At 54.8% G+C, this 19,355-nt stretch overlaps 1 protein-coding gene across 1 annotated transcript in view; it reads right to left on the reverse strand.

Annotated features, from left to right (window-relative positions):
- Window positions 1-18,582, reverse strand: part of SLC6A2 (solute carrier family 6 member 2) — a 48,018-nt gene extending 29,436 nt beyond the window's left edge. Inside the window, exons 1-4 of the mRNA XM_045891104.3 lie at window positions 18,399-18,582; window positions 17,647-17,971; window positions 5,949-6,080; window positions 3,826-4,063 (exon numbers count right to left, since the gene is read on the reverse strand). Coding sequence (XP_045747060.1) covers window positions 3,826-4,063; window positions 5,949-6,080; window positions 17,647-17,920 — 644 coding nt within the window. The 5' untranslated portion in view covers window positions 17,921-17,971; window positions 18,399-18,582. The remainder of the gene's footprint in view (window positions 1-3,825; window positions 4,064-5,948; window positions 6,081-17,646; window positions 17,972-18,398) is intronic.
- Window positions 18,583-19,355: the final 773 nt, after the last annotated feature.

Raw genomic sequence — 19,355 nt, forward strand, 5'->3', positions numbered from 1 at the left:
TCTTCGGTCACACTGGCCACGTTTCCACGGTTCCACTGGCCACATGGGGCTCCTTCACTGAACTGCACAGATAGAGAACCTCTCTAGACCAGGAATCTCCCAAGTCAAATCCACAGCCCCCAACTCAAATCCAGGCTTGTGGCCTGTGAGCTAAGAATGGTTTTTATCTTGGGGCGCCTGGGTGGCTCAGTTGGTTAAGCGACTGCCTTCGGCTCAGGTCATGATCCTGGAGTCCCAGGATCGAGTCCCGCATCGGGCTCCCTGCTCCGCGGGGAGTCTGCTTCTCCCTCTGACCCTCCTCCCTCTCCTGCTTTCTGTCTCTCATTCTCTCTCTCTCAAATAAATAAATAAAAAAAAAATCTTAAAAAAAAAAAAAAGAATGGTTTTTATCTTTTGAAAGGATAAAAGGAAATAAAGCAGAATAGGCAAGAGACATAGAAGGCCCTCAAAGCCCCAAATATTTCCCATCTGGTCTTTTATAGAAAGTTTGCCACATCCTACTCCAGACCACGTGCACCTTGACAGTGAGGTCCCAGTGGCATTTCCCTGTCCCACGCTGCGGCTTGTAACAGGACTTCCTGCCTATCTGCTGACACTCGTGTGGAGATTGTTAAAGTGGGGATCCCCCCCCCAACCCAGGAATAAAGACAGTCCATGCTCCATTCTCAGGAGCCTGCCGCCGCCATGCAAACATTTTCCACTAGGTGGCTGAAGACAAGTTGACCATCACCCACCTCAAGACATAAAAGGATAGACTAGAGGATGACAGGATTCAAGGGAACCGCAAAATAAATGTCAGTGGTTCTGGATTTAAAACCACAGAATAAAATAACCATCCACGAGCCTGTACATACATAAATGAGTGAACGAGGAAATGCAGATCAAAACCACCATGAGAGGGGTGCCTGGGTGGCTCAGTTGGTTAAGCGACTGCCTTCGGCTCAGGTCATGATCCTGGAGTCCGGGGATCAAGTCCCGCGTCGGGCTCCCTGCTCAGCGGGGAGTCTGCTTCTCCCTCTGACCCTCCTCCCTCTCATGCTCTCTCTCATTCTCTCTCTCGTAAATAAATAAAATCTTAAAAAAAAACAAAAACCACCATGAGCTATCAGAACCTCCTACCTGTTAGAATGACCACCATCAAAAAACAAGACATAACAAGAGCTGAGGAGGATGAAGAAAAGGGACCCCTCATGCACTGGGGTTGGGGATGCAAACTGGTGCAGCCACTGTGGGAAACAGTATGGAGGCTCCTCAAAAAGTCAAAAATAGGGGCGCCTGGGTGGCTCAGTCGGTTAAGCATCTGCCTTGGGCTCAGGTCATGATCCCGGGGTCCTGGGATCGGCCTCATGTCATGCTTCCTGCTCCGTGGGGAGTCTGCTTCTCCCTCTTCCTCTGCCCCTCCCCCTGCTAATGCTCTCTCTTTCTTTGTCAAATAAATAAATAAAATCTTTTTTTTAAAAAAAAGCTAAAAATAGAACTACCCTATGATCCAGCAATTCCACTGCTGGGTACTTAAGTGGAAACACTAACTCAAAAAGATCCCTGCACCCCTACGTTCACTGCAGCATTATGAACAATAGCCAAGACATGGGAACAAGACATCCATGGATGCATGAATGTATAAAAATGATGGAGTGTGTTTGTGTGTCCGTGTGTGTGTGGGGGGAGAAAGTGACACACACACACACACCATGGTATATATGCACAATTTCAGCCATAAAAAAGAAGAAAATCCTACCATTTGTGACAACACAGATAGACCTTGAGGGCATTACGCCAAGTGAAATAAGTCAGACAGAGAAAGACAAATAATATATGATCTCACTTATATGTGGAACCTAAACTTTAAAAAAAAAAACCCAAACTCATAGATAAAGAAGATCAACTGGTGGTTGCCAGAGGCAGGGGTGGGAGTGGGCAAACAGGGTGGGGGGGGTCAAAAGATACAAAGTTCCAACTATATAATCAATAAGTCCTGGGGATGTCACATACAGCAAGGTGACTCCAGTTAACAATACTATCCTGTATATTTGAAAGTTGCTAAGAGAGTAGATCTTGAAAAGTTCTCATCGCAAGGAAAAAAATTTGTAATTATGTGCGGTGATGGATGTTAACTGAACTTACTGTAGTCATCATTTTGCAATATATATGTGTTTCTAATCACTGTACACCTGAAACTAATATAATGTTACATGTCAATTGTATCTCAAAAAAATGAATTAATGAGTGATCGAATGAATGAATAAATAGGGGACAACTCTTCCTTACAAAAGAATTCCAATCAATTAATCTAGGGGGAATGATGGGAATAGAAAAATCACCATCAGACAAACGCTATCATAATCATCTTTGCTTGCAAGACTCATTGAAGGATGCTCAAGAATTGTGGGTCGAAGTATGATGAGAAACAAGATATTTAGATAACCTCAAGTGGCTCCACGGAAGACATTTGTGAATGACGAAAGGAATAATGCTCTCTCCACACAGAAGGAAGCTGGCTGCTATGGTCTTAGCCAAGCCATCAGGGTTAACGTCCCTGTAATAAGAGACTGGCATCATGTACCACCCCCCGATCCAGCGCACTGGAAAGGACGCAGCACCATCTCTACAGTATTCTTGTCCAAAATGCCTAAACTCAGTCTAACCGGGAGAAAAGAGCAAACCAATCCACACGGAGGGCTCTTGTACAGATGACACTCAAGGGAAGACCAAAGACTTCCCACAGATTGGAGACTAAGGGGAAGCAGATCCTGGGCCGGAAAAGGACATGAGTGGGAAAACTGATGAACTTTAAAAAAAGGTCTGAATTTAGCAGGTTAGTTAACAGCATATGAACGTTAATTTTCTGATTTCCATCACTGCACTCTGGTTCTATAAGGAGCCAAGTGGGTGGAGGGTATACAAGAGCTCTGTGGGTTACTTTTATAACTTTCTGTGTCTAAAATGGTATCAATATAAAAAGTGTCTTTTTGGGGTGCCTGGGTGGCTCAGTCGTTAAGCGTCTGCCTTCGGCTCAGGTCATGATCCCAGGGTCCTGGGATCGAGCCCCACATCGGGCTCCCTGCTCCGCGGGAAGCCTGCTTCTCCCTCTCCCACTCCCCCTGCTTGTGTTCCCTCTCTCACTGTCTCTCTTTCTGTCAAATAAATAAATAAAATATTTTTTTTTTAAAAGTGTCTTTTTAAAAAGATGTTCTGTCTTCTACTACCAGTCGGTGACTCTCACGCACACGTGGTCCAAATACCTCTCCTGAGGTGCACGTAGCTGGCCTGCCTCCCGCCTCCCAAATTTCACTCACAAGCCCCAGCTCCTCACCCCGCTGGAATCCCAGAGAGACAGCAGCATGGGGCCGGCCAAGAGACAGCTTCGAGGTCAGTTCCGCTCGGGTCCAAGCTACACCTCCATCGGCCGAGCCCCTATACATGTCCCCTTGACTGGCTTCATCAGTTCTCATGTCACCTCCTCAGAGAAGCCCTCCCTGACCACCTGAACTAATGCTCCTCCCTCCCCCCAACATCCCTTTCTACCACATACCTGGTTTTAGTTCCTTAAGAAAGCACTTACACTCCCGACAATGTGTTTCATTTCACGTAGGGCACGCTGACTCTCTAAAACGTTCTTGCTTCCCTACCTGCTGACTCGTGCATTTCTCCCCAGCCCCACTCTCCCGTGAACATGGGGCCCGCCACTGCCCTGTCCACGGCCGGATGCTCAGCTCCTAGCAGGTGCTGGCTGCTCAGCACACCTTACAAACCAGGGCTGGGGTTTTTCCTTAGCCTTTGGGGTTGGTGTGCCCATTTGAATAGGACACGCGGCTGATGACTTACTCATAGAACTCCGCTGCGGGCGTGAACTTGTACTTGGAGTACTTGGTGTGGTTGCCCAGCATGGAGCTATTGAGGAGCTTGGGGTCAGTGCAGTTGGGGCTGTTCCAGGAATGGCCGCAGTCAGTCCAGGGCAGTTTGAGGGTGAAGGAGGAGAAGAGGTAGTAGAGTGACCAGGCAATGATGACGTTGTAGTAGAAGCCAACGTAGATGGCGATGAGGATCACGGCGTAGCCCACTCCTGCGCGGGGGGCAGAGCGGGCTCAGGCGGGGGCTTCCCCAGGCCCCATCCCAGAGCCTCTCACGTCTCCTGGGGAGCCAGCTCCGACCATGGCATGACCCGACCCCTCCGCCCCTCCTTCTCCTTAGCCCAACCCGTAGGCCGTGGAAACCCACCAGCCCTTGGCCGGAGTGCTCTCTCTGGCCCCTGGAGCCCCTCGGCCCCCTCATCAGGCAGGCCAGAAGGGCCAGGCCCTCACTGCCCCCAAGCAGCCACCGGATGTAAGTACCAGAGTGGATGAAGGCACTGGAGTCTGAGTATCCCGCGTCCCTCACTCCTGGGGCGGAGTAACAGTGAGGCCCACTAATGCTCTCTCCCCAGGGGGATGAGCCCCTGGCCCACGGTGGAATGAGCTTGATGACACACCTTTTACTGGCTGACTCCCCTTCTCTGGGTCCTACAAGTCCTTCCTAGAATCACCTCCCAAAATAACTCCCTACACAAATCCTTGTCTCAGGACCTGCTTCTGGGGAACCCCAAACAAACTCCCTGATGAGCACTGGGCCCTACTTTCAAACATCTGCCTTGGGCGTGTGCCAATCCCATCTGCCTGAAGATACAGGGAGCTCCTCTTGGGCTAGCTAGTTCTAGGCCTTTGCCTCGAGTAGACATTTCTTCCTGCCTGTGCAGCATTGCTCTAAGGGAGTAGCCTCAAGCATTCTTAGCATGTGAGGTTTGGGTAAGGCTAATCCCTCACGTCCTTAACCTAGCTATAGGCACATGCCTCAGGCCTGGCCACTCAGACTTCTGCTTGCCCAGAGCCACAAGGACTGGTTGATAGAGGGGCCTATGACTCAAACGAAGCCAATGAGAGTCCTCTCTGGGACCTTTAAGGATGATAGAAGGTGTCTTTGATTTCTTGTGTCACTGTTAAACTTGGTAGGAGGTCATCTTGTTGTTGCCGATGGCCCATTTTGCTGGCACCTGAGAAGAACATGCCTGAGATGGATGCTGACGCTGACTTCCGATGGAGAGAGGTGAAGAGAGATTCCAGGTCATCTTATTCAAGCACCTGGATCAAGATGCACCCGAAGCTAGCCAGAAACCCTTGGACTTCACTGTATCATAAGCCAATTAATCCTCTTCTACATGAGAGCCACTTTGAATGGGATTTCTGGGGATTAAACTAAAAAATCCTAACTAATACACATGTCTTACAAGCCTCTTGTACCAGCCCGTGTCCACTACAGGACCAAGTACAGAGAAGGTGGTCAGGAGACACGTGCCACCTGAATAGAGGCGCACAGGAATCACACCCGCCCTCGGGGCCATCTGGGCCTGGGTCACTAACCAGCGCTTGGGAGGCACTAATTCTGACTCCATGCCCTTCTCACCGATGTACAGGGGCCAAGAAATGCCAGTTGCTATGGCTACTTTCTCCAGATGTGCCCCAAGCCCCAAATGCAAGCAGGCTTCACCACGTCTCCCAACCGTGATCAATCGGTGGTGGTTGCTGGATTAAGGACCGTGAGACAGGTTTCTAGCTGCGCCCAGAAAGGCCCATGAGCAGTTTACCATGTCTCTGCCATGGGAGCGTGAGCGGAGAAGAGTGGGGTGCGCTGGGTACTTCTGACACTCCCAGACACCCTCTGGTCACTCAGCGGTAGAAGCTGGACTGGTCCCCAGGTTTCTAGACTTTCTAGGCTAAGCTGTTCCTGACACACCAAATGCTCTCCATGTAACTCTGAGCGGTGAATGCTCTTGACCGTGCCAATGTCCATGAACCCCAACCCCACCCCCGCCCGAGAGCTGGTCTACCTCAGATCCCACCTCTGGAGCAGTTTCTCCAAGGGGCACCGAGGAAACCTTTTGGATAACCTTGGACTCCCCCCGACCCATGCTTTACCTTTGAAGAATGGGCAGATCTTCCACACTGTGGCTGCCCCTTCTCGGTTGTACTGGCCCAGGGCCAGCTCCATGTAGAACAGAGGCATCCCGGCGATGATAAGGAACAGGGTGTATGGGATCAGAAAGGCACCTGGAGGACACAGAGGCAGCGCGTGACCCCCCAGACCCGTGCCCAGCCTTGCGCCTGCCCCTCAGAGCGCCTGCCAGAGCTTCAAGGTCCTCATTCCCCAGCTCCCGGGCCACTTCCCAAAGGTGTTTTGTGGTAGATAAATAGAGGGACACAGAGCCACGAATACAAGTAATTGCCACACTGATAATTGTGGGGGTACCAAGAATAACCATCAGTCATGCTAATGAGCTTCTGTGGTCAGAGCTGTAAAATCTGGCTTCATCAAAACTGAATGGGCTTGTTTCTTGCAGGATTCTTCTGGCCTTCGAGGACGCTTAGAGGTACAGCCTTCACCAGATTCCTCTAACTGCAGAACCTTTCCTTGCGCGATCCGTCGCTCTGGGGGATGCCGATCGCCCCAAGGCCCCCTTGTAGAGGTCAGAAAATTGAGATCAGAGAGGGAGAGAGACAGTGCCCAAAGTTACCTATGATTGAGTTTCTAAATTTGCTTCCATATGTCTCATTTTCAGGTCACTGGATTCTTAGTTTCACTAAGAGTCATAATCAGACAGGGTCGCTATGTCCCCCCACCCCCGGGAGGAAACTGATGGCAGAGAAGGAGAGTCGAATCAGTCCTGTAAGCGACAGAAGTGGGACTTGCATTCAGGTCTTCCAGCGCGTCAGGCTCGCTCGCCCTGCTACAGGGGCTGAAGGTAAGTAAACCCCGGAGCAAGTCTCTGAGCAGGGAAGGAGCCCACCCAGAGCATCGCAGAAACTAGAGGGGGCCCCTGGCAAGGAAGGGGCAGCGACTCATCCCTGAGAGAGTTGCCGGTGGGATGAGACATGGGCGAGTTTCAGAGACGATTCTCCGTGTGCCCGGCAGCCCCGGGGTGAGCTTACGGGGGCTCTGAGGTCACGAGGTGACTCACTGGGATATGTGCCATGTCAGCCCCGGCTACAAGCGGGACCGAAGCCAAATGCCAACTCCTTTCCCTGACGCAGCTGGAGGTGCACCTCATCCCCGCCTCTGGCCTTTGGCTAAGATGCCGTAACCTTGGAAACCAAACGCTCTCTGGCCCACCCACACCAGCAAAGTGCAGAAACTGGGAAATATTTCATGACGGTAGCATGAGGACTGGAACGTCCTGGGCTGTGTTCCAGGCACTTTCCAGGCAAGGTCTCATTCCATTTTCACATCAACTCTAAGATGCAGAGATGGTTCTCGATTTTACAGGGGATCATGGCGAAGTCACATGGCACCCCGGGTCAAACACGCCCAGGACGGACTGTCAATCTCCACGTTCTTCCCAGGGCTTCTCCTCAGGAAGCCCGGGGCTCTTAAGGACAAAACATGAAGTGTTGGCCTCAGTACTCAGAAACCTCTCCCTTCTGTAGCAAGAAATGGATCAGCATGTGGGCATAGGAAAGAAACTACAAGAAAGTGAGTACCTCCTATGTATCGAGGAGACACTAAGCACTGGACATCTGGGATCCCATCTGACTTACCCAGAAAAATCTGATTGACCCATTTTTCAGAGGAGGGAACTGAGGCTTGGGGAAATCAAATGACTTGACCAAGGTCACCCAGCCAGTCAGTGATGGGTGTGGGGTTCAGGCCTAGGTCTGCCTGCCTCCAGAGCTCCAGAGCCATTCCCAACATATTTTGCAGATTCCAGAACATTCCAGCCTCAGTGAAGGCCATGAGTCTAAACAGGGTCTTAGAGGGGAGGGTGTTCTGACCCTGGGGATCTGGAGCCAGCTTAGCCGTCTAATCTGTTGGTCATACCCTGGCCCGATATTCCATCCCCTGGTCCATGCCTGACTTCTCTGCAATGCCCAGGCGCCCACGTCTCTCGATCCCTCCTCATTTCCTGCTTTCAAACTCCGCCCCTGCCCCTCTCCCACACAGAGAGGGCTGATCTGGCACATGAACCCACGTCTGTCCACGGTGGGATGGCAATCCCGGTTGGGGCAGCGATGCTGACGGAGGTAGCTGGTGGTGGTGACATTGGTGAGTACCTGTTACATGCTAAGCCACACACTAATTATTCATGTAAAACCATCCCCGAGAGAGAGTTACCACTAATTCGGTCAAGTAGCTTGTCCAGCCTAGGAAGTATGCAGCTGGGTTTCAAACCTGGATCTCTTTGAGCCCCACTCCGTCTGTGGCCACCTACCACTGCCCTTGGCAGACAGCAGCCAGAGAGGAGAGGACATAGAGCTATCCGACTGTTGAACAGGTCTGAAGACTGAAGTCGGTGGCCCAAGGGACAGTGGGGAAGGAAAAAGCCGGGAATCACGGCTCAGATCCCGGCCCTGCAGTTTGCTTCTGCTGACAGGACATTCTTTTTTTACAACAAAAGGGAAAGTGCAATGTCAACCAGCTAACCAGGTGTCTCACCTGGGCCAGTTTTCTCAACTCTTACACCTCTGGGTGGCACCTGCCAACAGGCAGGTGGATTGCCTAGGCTGAGATTCATCTCCTCTTGTGCCTGGCTGGGAGTCCCAGCAAGGGAGAGAAGGAGGGAAGAGGATGGGTCTGCACAAGCCCGAGGCTCTTCTCCTGAATGCATTTGATGTGGGCCGGCCACCGCTTCAGGAGGCAACAGCCCAGAACCCTCCAGAAAGATGAAACAGCTGAGTGTGGCTAAAAACCAGAAAGCTGCCCTGTGGCCAGTGCCTTATTCTCAAAGAAGACATTGACCAGCTAGTTGGCCTAAACCCCTTTGCAGAAAGATCTGGAGGAAGCTGGGGCAGAGCTGAAGAGCCGGAAAGGGATTTCAGGGGTGACTGAGGTCAGCTGAGGAGGCCTCTCTTAGAAACAGGCCTGCAGCAGCTCCTGGAGAAACTGAGGCTGGATTGCAAACTTTCTAGAAGTTACTGTCCTGCAAGGCCTATAACCACCACATTCTCACCAGCCTGCTACATCTTCATGTGTAGGACCGTCCCTTGCAACAGCTGCAAGCAGCCTCGCATGGGTCCTGAGAGCGGAGAACCTCAGGGGCCACAGCCCACTATCCTGTCTTGATTCTGGAATGCTCTGGTTGTGCAGGTGCTGGTGTGCAGATCTGGAGAAGCCCCTACGGGGCATACCTCCTGAGCCTTCAGCCCACATGCATGTACACAGATGCATACCTGTGCACACTCACGATCCTACTCCACACTGACGCCCACAAACACACGAGGAAAAGAACCATCAGCTGTAAAAGGGACTCTGACAAATGGCCTTGGATGAATTTAGTAAGAAAAGCATCTGTCCCAGCACCTCTAGCCCAGTGCACACTGCCTGACACCCCACCACTATAGAGGAACCCTACTGGTCAGAGAGGGGCTCTGGAAACTTCTGTGCATATGCCATGGCAGTCCTCAGGAAGGGGAGCCCAGTGGTCACTAAGTTCCGAGTGGGATGCACCCGGGCAGATGAGGAGGGCAAATGAGGAGGAGCTCGGGAAAGGAGAGCGAACGCCTATAGGGGGCTCAGCTAGAGGTGGTAGGGCGCAGGCCTGCTGGGGATTTGGGGTGAGGTGGAGAGAGTGTGATCAGGGAGGGGCTGCAGGAAGGAGAGGAGGGTCCCCTGATACCTAGCTGAACCCACTTCCCAGACTGCTGGGGGCCGGATTCCTCAAACTGTGCCTTCTGGCCACACCCTGATATACCAAGAAGTAAAAACCCACAAAACTACTTCCTTGGTGCCCATAGCTCAGCTATGGATGGTCACTGCCCTTGGCTTTCACCAGATCTCCATGGAAACCTCGGTCCACGCCGATACTTAGCCAGATTTGTGCCCCCTCCCCGAACACCCCAAAGGCATAGTAGACATAAGGGTGCAAGAGAGGGTGAGATTTCTGTAGGAGACAGTGCTGCTCCCCACAGGTGCACGGGTGGGTTCGGGGGCAAGAGTACACATGGAGATCTACACCCCACGTGGCCACGTTTTTCAACACGACACGTCAGGCCATACCTTTTAGATCGAACATGCTCTGTCTTCTTACCGCGACAACTAGACCTCCATGACGGTTCTATTATAAGGTTCAATTTTGGAATCCTCCCTTTTTTTGGCTCTGCACGGCAGTGTGATAGCATGGGGGGGAGCCCATTTGCCCGCACCCTGCTTCTTCCCCACCTCAGCGCTGTCCAATGACATGCAAGGCCTTCCGCACACACGTGTGGACTCTTGCATCCACGTGTCTAAGCTCTGTCCACACCCCTGCAGACAGTGGGCCCCTGGCCTCTCCTGGGACCCGGGCCCTGCACACCTGCGGCACAGCCCACATGAGAGAAGGAATGAGGTGGGAGGTCCACGAAGACCCAGAAGGGGGTTGGGGTGTTTGCGCAGGGACATCCAGGGTCTGGGTACCTGGAGTGGTGCAGGGGGGAGGCAGTGTCCTGGGCGGGCAGGCTCCCTAGGCCCGGGCCTCGGTGAGAAGCAGAGGGGGGCTGAACAGGGCTCTCTAAAGCACAGGGCCCAGGGCCGACCCCCTGTGACATAATGTGATATATAGATATTTGGTCTCTGCTCTGCGTTCCTGACAAAGAGCTCTTAAAAACCCTCGAAATTTTCTAAGTGGGAGTGATAGGAATGTCTTATACAGAGCTTCTAAATCCCTTGGAATTTTCTGGGTGATAGGAGGATCTTTTGTTCTAATGAGATAATTCTTGGTGGGCTCCTGGGTGGGGGCCTGGTCCCCAGGAAGGCCAAATCCTGATTAGAAGCTTGGAACTTTCAGCCCCAGCCTCCAACCTCCGGGACAGAAAAAGGGGCTGGAGATGAAGCTAAAACCGATGATGCCCACGTGTCGAAGCTTCCATAAAGATCTCTGAACTACGGAACTCGGAAAACTTCTGAGCTGGACAACACATCCACGTGCCAGGAGGGGGACCCACCCCAACTCCGCAAGGGCAGAAACTCCTGTGCTCGGGACTCTTCCAGACCTTGCCCCACGTACCTCCTCATCTGGCTGCTCCTCGGGATCCTTTCTCATACCCTTTATAACAAGCTGGAAGATGTAAGTCAGTGCCTCCCTGAGTTCTAGGAGCTGCCATAGCCAATGACTGCACCTGACGAGGGGATCCTGGAAATCCCTGATTTACAGCCGGGTGTCAGCCGCAGACCTTGACCGGCATCTGAAGTGGGGAGACCCCTGAACCTGTGGGGCCTGCTGACTCCAGGTCGATACCCAGCTGGGGCCTGGGGAGTTGGAGCGCTGGTCCATGTGGGGAAGCGCGGAGGACAGGCTCCGCGTCACCAGTTTGCTGCGATAACTGGCAATGATGGAGGAGAAGCACTTAGGAGGCACTCAGGAGGTGCTCTGTGCACGAGAATCATGTCCTGCCATCACGCAGGACAGCGCACGCAACTGGAAATCGCCAAGGCGGCCATCGCCCGTGGAGTTGAGGGTGGCTGGGTCCTTCACAGAGCACAGCCTTGAACGCCTGCTGGAGGCTCGCCAACACGGAGGGGCTTTGAGGCAGTCCCTTGGGGCCTCATGTCCCCGTCCCAAGGGAGGCTGGCTACTCCCTTGCGGCCAAAGAAGAGTGTGCGGACCACAGGCAGGAAGAGGGTCAAGGGTCCCCCCAGGCCACCGCCAGCCCCATGACCACAAAGGGCTCCCACAGTGCTGTCCAGAAGCCCCTCACGAATGAGGGAGCTGCTCCCCCGCGGCTAGCACTGCTCAGCCCTCAATCGTTAGGCCTTTGGCCAGTGCCTCAGTTCAAGAGATCCACCGCAACCAAGGCCACGTCCCCTTCCCAAGACAGCTGTATCCACTGACCAACTGACATCAGGGCATAGTCCCAGCCTCCTCACCTCAACTCAGGACAAGTCTGGGGGAGCCACCCCAGTCTCCGAGTTCCCCACGGTCAGCTGAGGCTTTGCTGAACCTGGTGGCCAACCTCTCCATCTGGCCAGCACCCCTTCCCTCAATCCCTCCCCCGGCAGCCTCCCCTGTCCCTCCGCCTTCCTTCTGGCCTTAGAGCCACGGAGAACAAAACGGATCGGTCTTGTCCAAAGCGATGCTTTGCGCACTGGGCGTCCACTGTAGCATCCCCGCTCTGAGCCTTCGCCAGCTAAACAGCTGGCTTCATGTGGCCATTCCTTGAGCGAAACGCTCCAGTTCTTACACAAAACCAAGCCCAGATCATTCAAGTTTGTCAACACAGACTCCGCCCAGGGTAGGGTATCAGAACCATGGGGTGACGCCTCGTGGTTCCTCCCCCACAAGACTTATCTTCTCTTTAGGGGCCTCAAGGACCACAGTGGGCCCCTGCCCACGGGCCTCAGGATCCCCCTAACTTCCGCCCAAGTGGAGTCTTGCAGCTGTGGACTCCTGCCTTTCACTGAGATTAGCCGGGAGCATGGGAACATGCCTGCTGTTCAGGAGGGAGCTCCCCACAGAGTGACCTACACATTCAGCTTAGGTGCTTCCAGCTGATCTCTGAGTTGACCTTGGCTCTGAGACCAGGGAACACCCCCAGCGAGGAAACGTGCCCACTTCCTGATAGATGAACACCCCCGGCTCCTTTCAGGAGGTCCCTGTGGGTGAAACTCAGGGGAACTAATGTTGGGGTGCTCCTCATGTAACAATTCTTCCTCTGCTGTCAACTTTGCAGGGTCTGGCCTGATTTTTATTAATGAAGCTGAGACTTTCCCTAGAGCTCCTTGAAGGTTGAGGTTTTCCATCTCGGTCCTGGTCTCTTTAAAATGAACCAAGAAAAGGGTGTTCTGGATGCTCAGAACTACATTATGGAAGGAAATGCTACCCACAAAGAATAGTAGAACCTCATCTCCCTCATTCGGGGTATGATACTTCCAATAACAGAATCCAAGATGACGTTACATTTTAGGATATCTACCCTAGACTATGAACTCCCTAAAGGGGGAGGGGTTGCCTTTTGCTCATCTCTGTGTTCCTGGCATATGGTGGGCATGTTGGAAATGCTTTCTTGTGCAGTAAGTGGCTCCCAGCAGTGACTCACGTGGAGGATGTGGCTAATGAAAGTCCCAGGGCCTTCCTCCACTTGCACGGTGACCTAATCCTTACTTAGGCAGTTGGGTCTGGGACCAAAGAAAAGGGTGTAACTTTTATCCCTGTGAAATCCCATCTTGCTGGAAACAGCTTCTTTAGATCTTTTTGACCAGCTCAGAGCAATGAGCCACATCATGCTGATGATCCCAGATTCAAGACTCAGCTCTAGTCCCCGATGAGCACCAACTTGTTCTGCAAACTCGTCAGTGGAGGGCCCCATGCACCTGAGCTGAACAATCAGTTTGGCAAGCTCAAGGTGTAGACGGCCTCCTACAGCCAGGCCGGATGTGAGAGCACTTGAGATTGCAAACCTCTGATCTCTGCAACAGCCAGCACTTCACATCCAGCCTCCAGAAGCCCAGGTATTTTGGCCGAGAAGGTTCCCACCCTCATGGGCTATGGGCACCTGACACCCTCAGCATACTAGGGAAGGAGAAGAACCCTATCCGGGACCAGAACCACATCTCACGGGCCCCTGTGCAGGAATGTTAATCCCCATCTTCCAGGTGAGCAAAGAGCAATGGGAGGAGGTCAGACTCTCAGAACACAGAGCACAGCCCAGCTCTTGATTCTCGATTCCCCAGGCCGAGGTGTGTCTGCTGTCCAGCCTGACTCCCTTTCCTTAATTTCCTCCCAGAATTAATTCTGCTCCCACCAAACTCAGGACCCCACTGTACTCCTGGGTCTAGCCTGCAATTAAAAATCATCAAACAAGGGGCGCCTGGGTGGCTCAGTCGTTAAGCGTCCGCCTTCGGCTCGGGTCACGATTCCAGGGTCCTGGGATCGAGCCCCACATCCGGCTCCGTGCTCGGCAGGAAGCCTGCTTCTCCCTCTCCCACTCCCCCTGCTTGTGTTCCCTCTCTCACTGTGTCTCTCTCTGTGTCAAATAAATAAATAAAATCTTGAAAAAATAATCAAACAACTTTCTCCTTCTTTGCACAAGGAAACTGAGGCCCAGAGAGGAGGAGTCCAGGGCTCCATTTCCAGGAAGTGTCAGGCTCAGATTCAAACCCAGGTCTGTCTGAACCGGAGACCACGTGTCTAACACCACAGTACTCGTCTCAAACAGAAGCAGCCATTGCCAAGACCCCTCTCCTGGCAAGGAAGGCAGACGTGGAGACCCAGGCGATCTGCCCACGCCTCCCCGGCGACCAGCCCACACCAAGCCCAAGACCACAGGTGCAGGGGAGATTCTAACACCCTGAAAACAGCCCCCACGGCCTGGCACTGTCTCTCTGTTTGAGAAGGTTGTGGAATTTCCAAGTCTGGCTTTCCCCGTCGGTAGCATCCCACACGTGTGTGGCCCAGCAGCTGGCCTCTGGGAAGACGTTCAGACAGGCTGATCATTCCCAGGAATTTATTCAGAAAGTATCAGCCGGGGTCCTAAACTATTGGCACCTTTAACATTTCACAACATGCTCTGGTCTGCGCCAGCGTGCACAGCCAGACTTGGAGGTTACCACGTTCAAACTGGCACCCGAAGATCACCCGGGCTAGTAAATCACAGGCCGGCGGAGTCCTGGCTTGGGTGCGGCGCTGAGCCAGGTCATCGGAGAAGGATAGCTCTTGGGGGTCCAGCTGTAGCGGGGAGCTCGGGCTGGGAGAGGGGCTGGGCCAGGCCCAGAGAAACAGAGTTGGGATTCAAACTTGGGTCTTCGGGCTGCTTCCACAATCACAGGATACCCACCTGCCAACATGCTGACCCATCTCAGGGGCTGACTCTAGAATTAGGGTTAAGAACTGATCTCCAAGGAGCCAGCCAGGAGGGCTCAGCAGAGATGAAGGTCCGAAGGGGCCAGCTGAGCTCCCCCAGAGGGCTGAGGGGTAGTTCAGAAAAGGAGCTGCCTTCGAATTCGGAGATGGAGGGTGAAGCTACCCTGGGTCAACCACAAGTGGAAATTCACTGGTACAACTTCCCTGCCCCTTAACCTGATATTCAAGGTCTCCAGGGCCGGGCCCCAACTTGCCTCTCCGCCCTTAGCTCTGCTGGCTTGCCCTCCCGCCAAGCCCGCACTCCTCATCTTCGAGATGATATACCAAGTGCATTCTCGAACAACAAGAATGCCTCCTACCGTCTCAAGGCTTATCCATGCACCTCCCATCCTGAGGGGCTAAGCTCCCAGGACAGTGCACCTCCCCATCTTTCCCAAGCAGCCCCTCCTCAGGCCTTTAGAGCACTTGTCACCTCTCCCAGCCATTTCCCACGTCATCAAAATGTGGTTAAGGAAGAGTAACAGTTACCTTTACTAGGGGCCAGAGTCCCTGTCTGGCTCTCCATGAGCCTTGTATCACATTATCCCATGCTCACCCTCTGAGGGGAAAACCATTCTTTCCATTTGACAGATGGAGACATCGAGGCAGGAGAGGCCGCCCAAAGTACCGCTGGCAGAAGCTGGAAGCCGGGACTCCACAGCCAAGGCCGCTGACCTCTAGCCTGCCGGCCCCACCCTAGCAGAGCGAGCGCCCTCTCTTGGTCAGTTACTGCCGGGGGCTCCCGCTGTCTCTGGATAGGCCTTAGGGCTTGGATCGTTCCATTCATTTACTCATTCAATAGAAGGCTGTTGGGTACCTTCTACCACATTCCTAGAATCTGGACCTTATTTTGAGCATTCGAAATAGAGGCAGGAAAAAGCCACCGTCTATGCTCTCGATGTGCCCCCGTCTGTTTGGGTGACCGATACACACAGAGATAAATGACCAAACAACTCAGGTGGGTGATATGCAGGGTTCTCGGACCAAGGAGAGGGAGCTTCCCGCCCAGTTTGCCTAGAAATCGGAACCTGTGACAAATCGGCTGTGTTTGTAACGCGCCCCCCCCCCCCCCCGCCAGCACCTGGTGTATCACTGTGCATGCAGCAGGTGCTCACAGTTGATGGCAATGGCCCTGGGAGCTCGAAGTGTCAGTGGGAGCTCTAGAATATCCATCTAGCCAATGTGTCCAGTTGGCCATCTGGGGTGCATTTAGTTTCAACCAACACTTACAACAGTGGAAATGGCGTGTAATGGCGTGACACTTTAGGTGACTAAAGCTCCTGGCAGGCAGACGTGGTGATGAATATATGTAGGGGGCCCCTGCAGAGCCTAGCACTGTGCCTCACACCGAGAGGAACCTGAGAACTATTGCTGATTCATGAGAGGGCCTCCTGCTGTCTAGGGACACGCAGTCTCGGACAGCCCCTTGAGGACATGCTGGATGGCGCATCTTAGGGTCTCGGTCTGTCTTTCATTCGTCATCTCCCCACCTGCTAAAAATACGTGGGATCTGCCTTTCCTCCCTCCCTGGGCCCAAAGGGCCAGAATTCTTAAGGTCAACCAGAGACTCTTGAGAGGCTGCAGCAGCCAACCAAGGGAGAGTGTCCCCTCTGGATAGTGCTTCCCATTTCTCAACCAGAGTGAGGGTCCAGAGCAAGCACTAAAGCAAACAGCTAGGTCCCAGAGCCTATGGCACCAGTCGCGAGCTTTCCCTTTACCGGGTTCCAAATCCTCACCCTGCCTGCCTCTGACCACCTGGAGTCATGAGCTAGAGCCACTGCCAGGCAGGATGACCCAGTGGATAGAAGTTTCCAGAATTGGGCCCCCCTTTGCCAACGTCTTCCTCCCTGCCATTTTCCCAGGCTCTCTGCAGGGCACCCCTGAACTCACTCCAGCAAGGGGCAGAAGACGGGTGGTTTGGGCACCCAGGAACAAAGGCTCTCAAGAAGGAGCTACGGTCTTAGGACCTTGTGCCCCACCCCTAGGCCCCTTCTTCCAGGGCTCTGCCCTTTGAATGAGCCGAAGTTGGTCTCTAGACTGGCATCCCAGGCAGGTAGGTCATCTGTCACCTGGCTCGGGATAGAGGAGAGAGCCTGGCTGCTTCCACTGGAGTTTTCTCCAGGCCCCTCTCCCACTCTACCCTGCATTGTGGCCAGGACCCGCGGAGGTAAAGGCTTCATCCCCATCAGCCGGGCCTCCTGCCTCCAGGATTAGGCCAGTTCTTGGTACCTAATGACGCATCCTAGCGCCTCCAGCAACACAACCACCATCCTGAGAGAGGAGTTCCCTCTGACACTAGCTTCTCTCTGTGTGTCTCTTTTCCAGAGTGTTTGTCCCCAAGAGTGTGGGGCCCCCCAAGTGCCTTCAGGGAGCCCACGTCTTCTCTCCCCTTTTGGCCCAGAGGTCCCTGCCCTAAGGCTCAGAGTGCTGGAGTTAGGGTCCCTGTGTGCCTGGTTGTCACATCTTGTGCACTTCTGGTGCCCCTTCCAGAGCTCTCCAGATCTGCACCTCTCTTCCTGCGAACCATCAAAAGATCAGTGTTTCTCACCCAACTTAGGGCCCCAGATTCTGTTCTTCCACCCATGCGCTTATCACTGTCCAGGGGCAAGCCTCCACTTCCCTTTTCCACCGGGGCCTCCACTTCTATTTCCATGAGCCCTGTCGAGACCCTTCCTGCGCTCCAGACTCGCTCGCGTGCTTCCTCTGCTCCTGCGCGCATCCCAGCTTCTCCATCCCAGCCCCTATCCCCGGCCGCTGCTGCGGACGGGTAGCCTCCCTCATCCACACCCCCAGCCCATCAGGGGGCTCACCACCACCGTTCTTGTAGCAGAGGTAGGGGAAGCGCCACACGTTGGCCAGGTCCACCGCGAAGCCTATCACCGACAGCAGGAAGTCGATCTTCTTGCCCCAGGTCTCCCGGGGCTGCTCGTCGTCGGCGCCGGACGCCAGGAGACACTGGACGCCGTTGCGCTCTTTCACCACCAACAGCTCGGCGGCTTTGCGCCCTCGCACAGGCTGCTCGGGCCCCTGGTCCGCCCCGCTGTTCTCGGGCTGCACCTGCGGCTTCATCCGTGCCAGAAGCATGGGTGCGGTTGGCGAGGGGAACGTCAGCGGGACTGGGAGCACGCCGAGGCTCTGCGCGGATGAAAGGAAAAGATGCGGTCATCAAGCCATCCCGCCCTGCTTGCGCCTCCCGAGACCTCCCGGGACCTCCCGGGAGCGCGGAGACACAGCGGCCAGCGCGCACTGGGCGGACGTGGGGTTCCCCCAAACCGGAGCGCGTCTGTTGGAAAAAATAATTGGAAACAGTGGTAGTGGCGGGCGGAACTGAGACGGAACCGAGAGGTGGAGACCGCCCCCGTCCGCCCCGTGGGTCGGGCCCGGGACCCCGCAGCGCTTCCCTCATTCGCCCGTTCCCTCTCGCCCCCAGATGGCGGGGCTGGGACACGCGGAGGCAGAGGTTTCCCAGGGGCGGGGACCCTGCCAGTGCCGTTTGCCGCCCCCTGCCCCCCAGCTCGGATCGGTGCCGCCTCGCAGCCCCAGGAGCCTCCCGGACACTCACCCTTCTGCACTTCAAACTCGCTGCCACTCTCGCTCTGCGCTCGCAGCCCGGGCCTCCCCGGCACACCTCGGCCAGGCGGCGCGCAGGGCGCACTCACGTGTCCGGCAGCGCCGCGATCCCGGGTGCCCGGCCTGGCCGCGGCGCGCTGTGGGGCGCGGGCCGGGGCTGGGCTCCGCCGCGTGGCGCTGGGGCACGGCCGGAGGAGCGCGGGAGGCGCGGGGCGGCCGGCGGGGCGCGGGCTGGCTGGTTCTGGCCGCGCCGGGCGGGGGCCGGCCTGGTAATGTAGCCTGCGCCCCAGGTAACGCGCCGATTGCATTAAGCCCGCGCCGGGCCCGCTCCGTCTGGAGCCTGTTAGCGCTAATGGGGACTGACAGCGCGGCCGGGGCTGGGCAGGGGCGGGGGCGCGGCGCGGGCTCGGGGGGCGACTCGGGGACCCGGGCGCCCGCTCACTTGCCAGCACGCACCGGCGCGCCAGACGCAGCTCCCGGGGGCACGGGGCTCTGACTTCCCACCACGGGAAGAGAGCGAGACGCCCAGAACTGGGGTCAGAGTCGCGTCTGAGAGGGGGCCGGGAAAAGACCAGGGAGCGCAAATGACCCGAGTCAGGATCGGCGCTGTCATCCGCCGCAGGCCACTTAAACTACCCTGCGGAGCTTCTCCATCAACAAAGCGGGAATGCTCTGCTCGGTGCCTGCCTAGGTTGGCAAACCTGCTGGCGGGCGTTGGCTGGCTCGGAGTTGAAAGGTCACACCCCAGCCCTGACCTCCTCTGTTACACAGAGGGTGTGACTCCTGTTCCATGAGGCTGAGAACGTTATTCATTTATCCACGCGTTCATTTACCTCTTCCTCATCTGTTCCTACATATGCCTGCTATGTGACAGCCACTGTTCTAGGCTCTTGGGAGACATTCCTGCACAAGTTAACTCAAAAATCCCTGACAGGGTGGACTTTACATT

Source organism: Mirounga angustirostris, unplaced genomic scaffold (assembly GCF_029215605.1).
Source record: "Mirounga angustirostris isolate CCGP_5_RB_7025 unplaced genomic scaffold, mMirAng1.0.hap1 SCAF_16, whole genome shotgun sequence".
In the NCBI taxonomy this organism is placed as follows: domain Eukaryota; kingdom Metazoa; phylum Chordata; class Mammalia; order Carnivora; family Phocidae; genus Mirounga; species Mirounga angustirostris.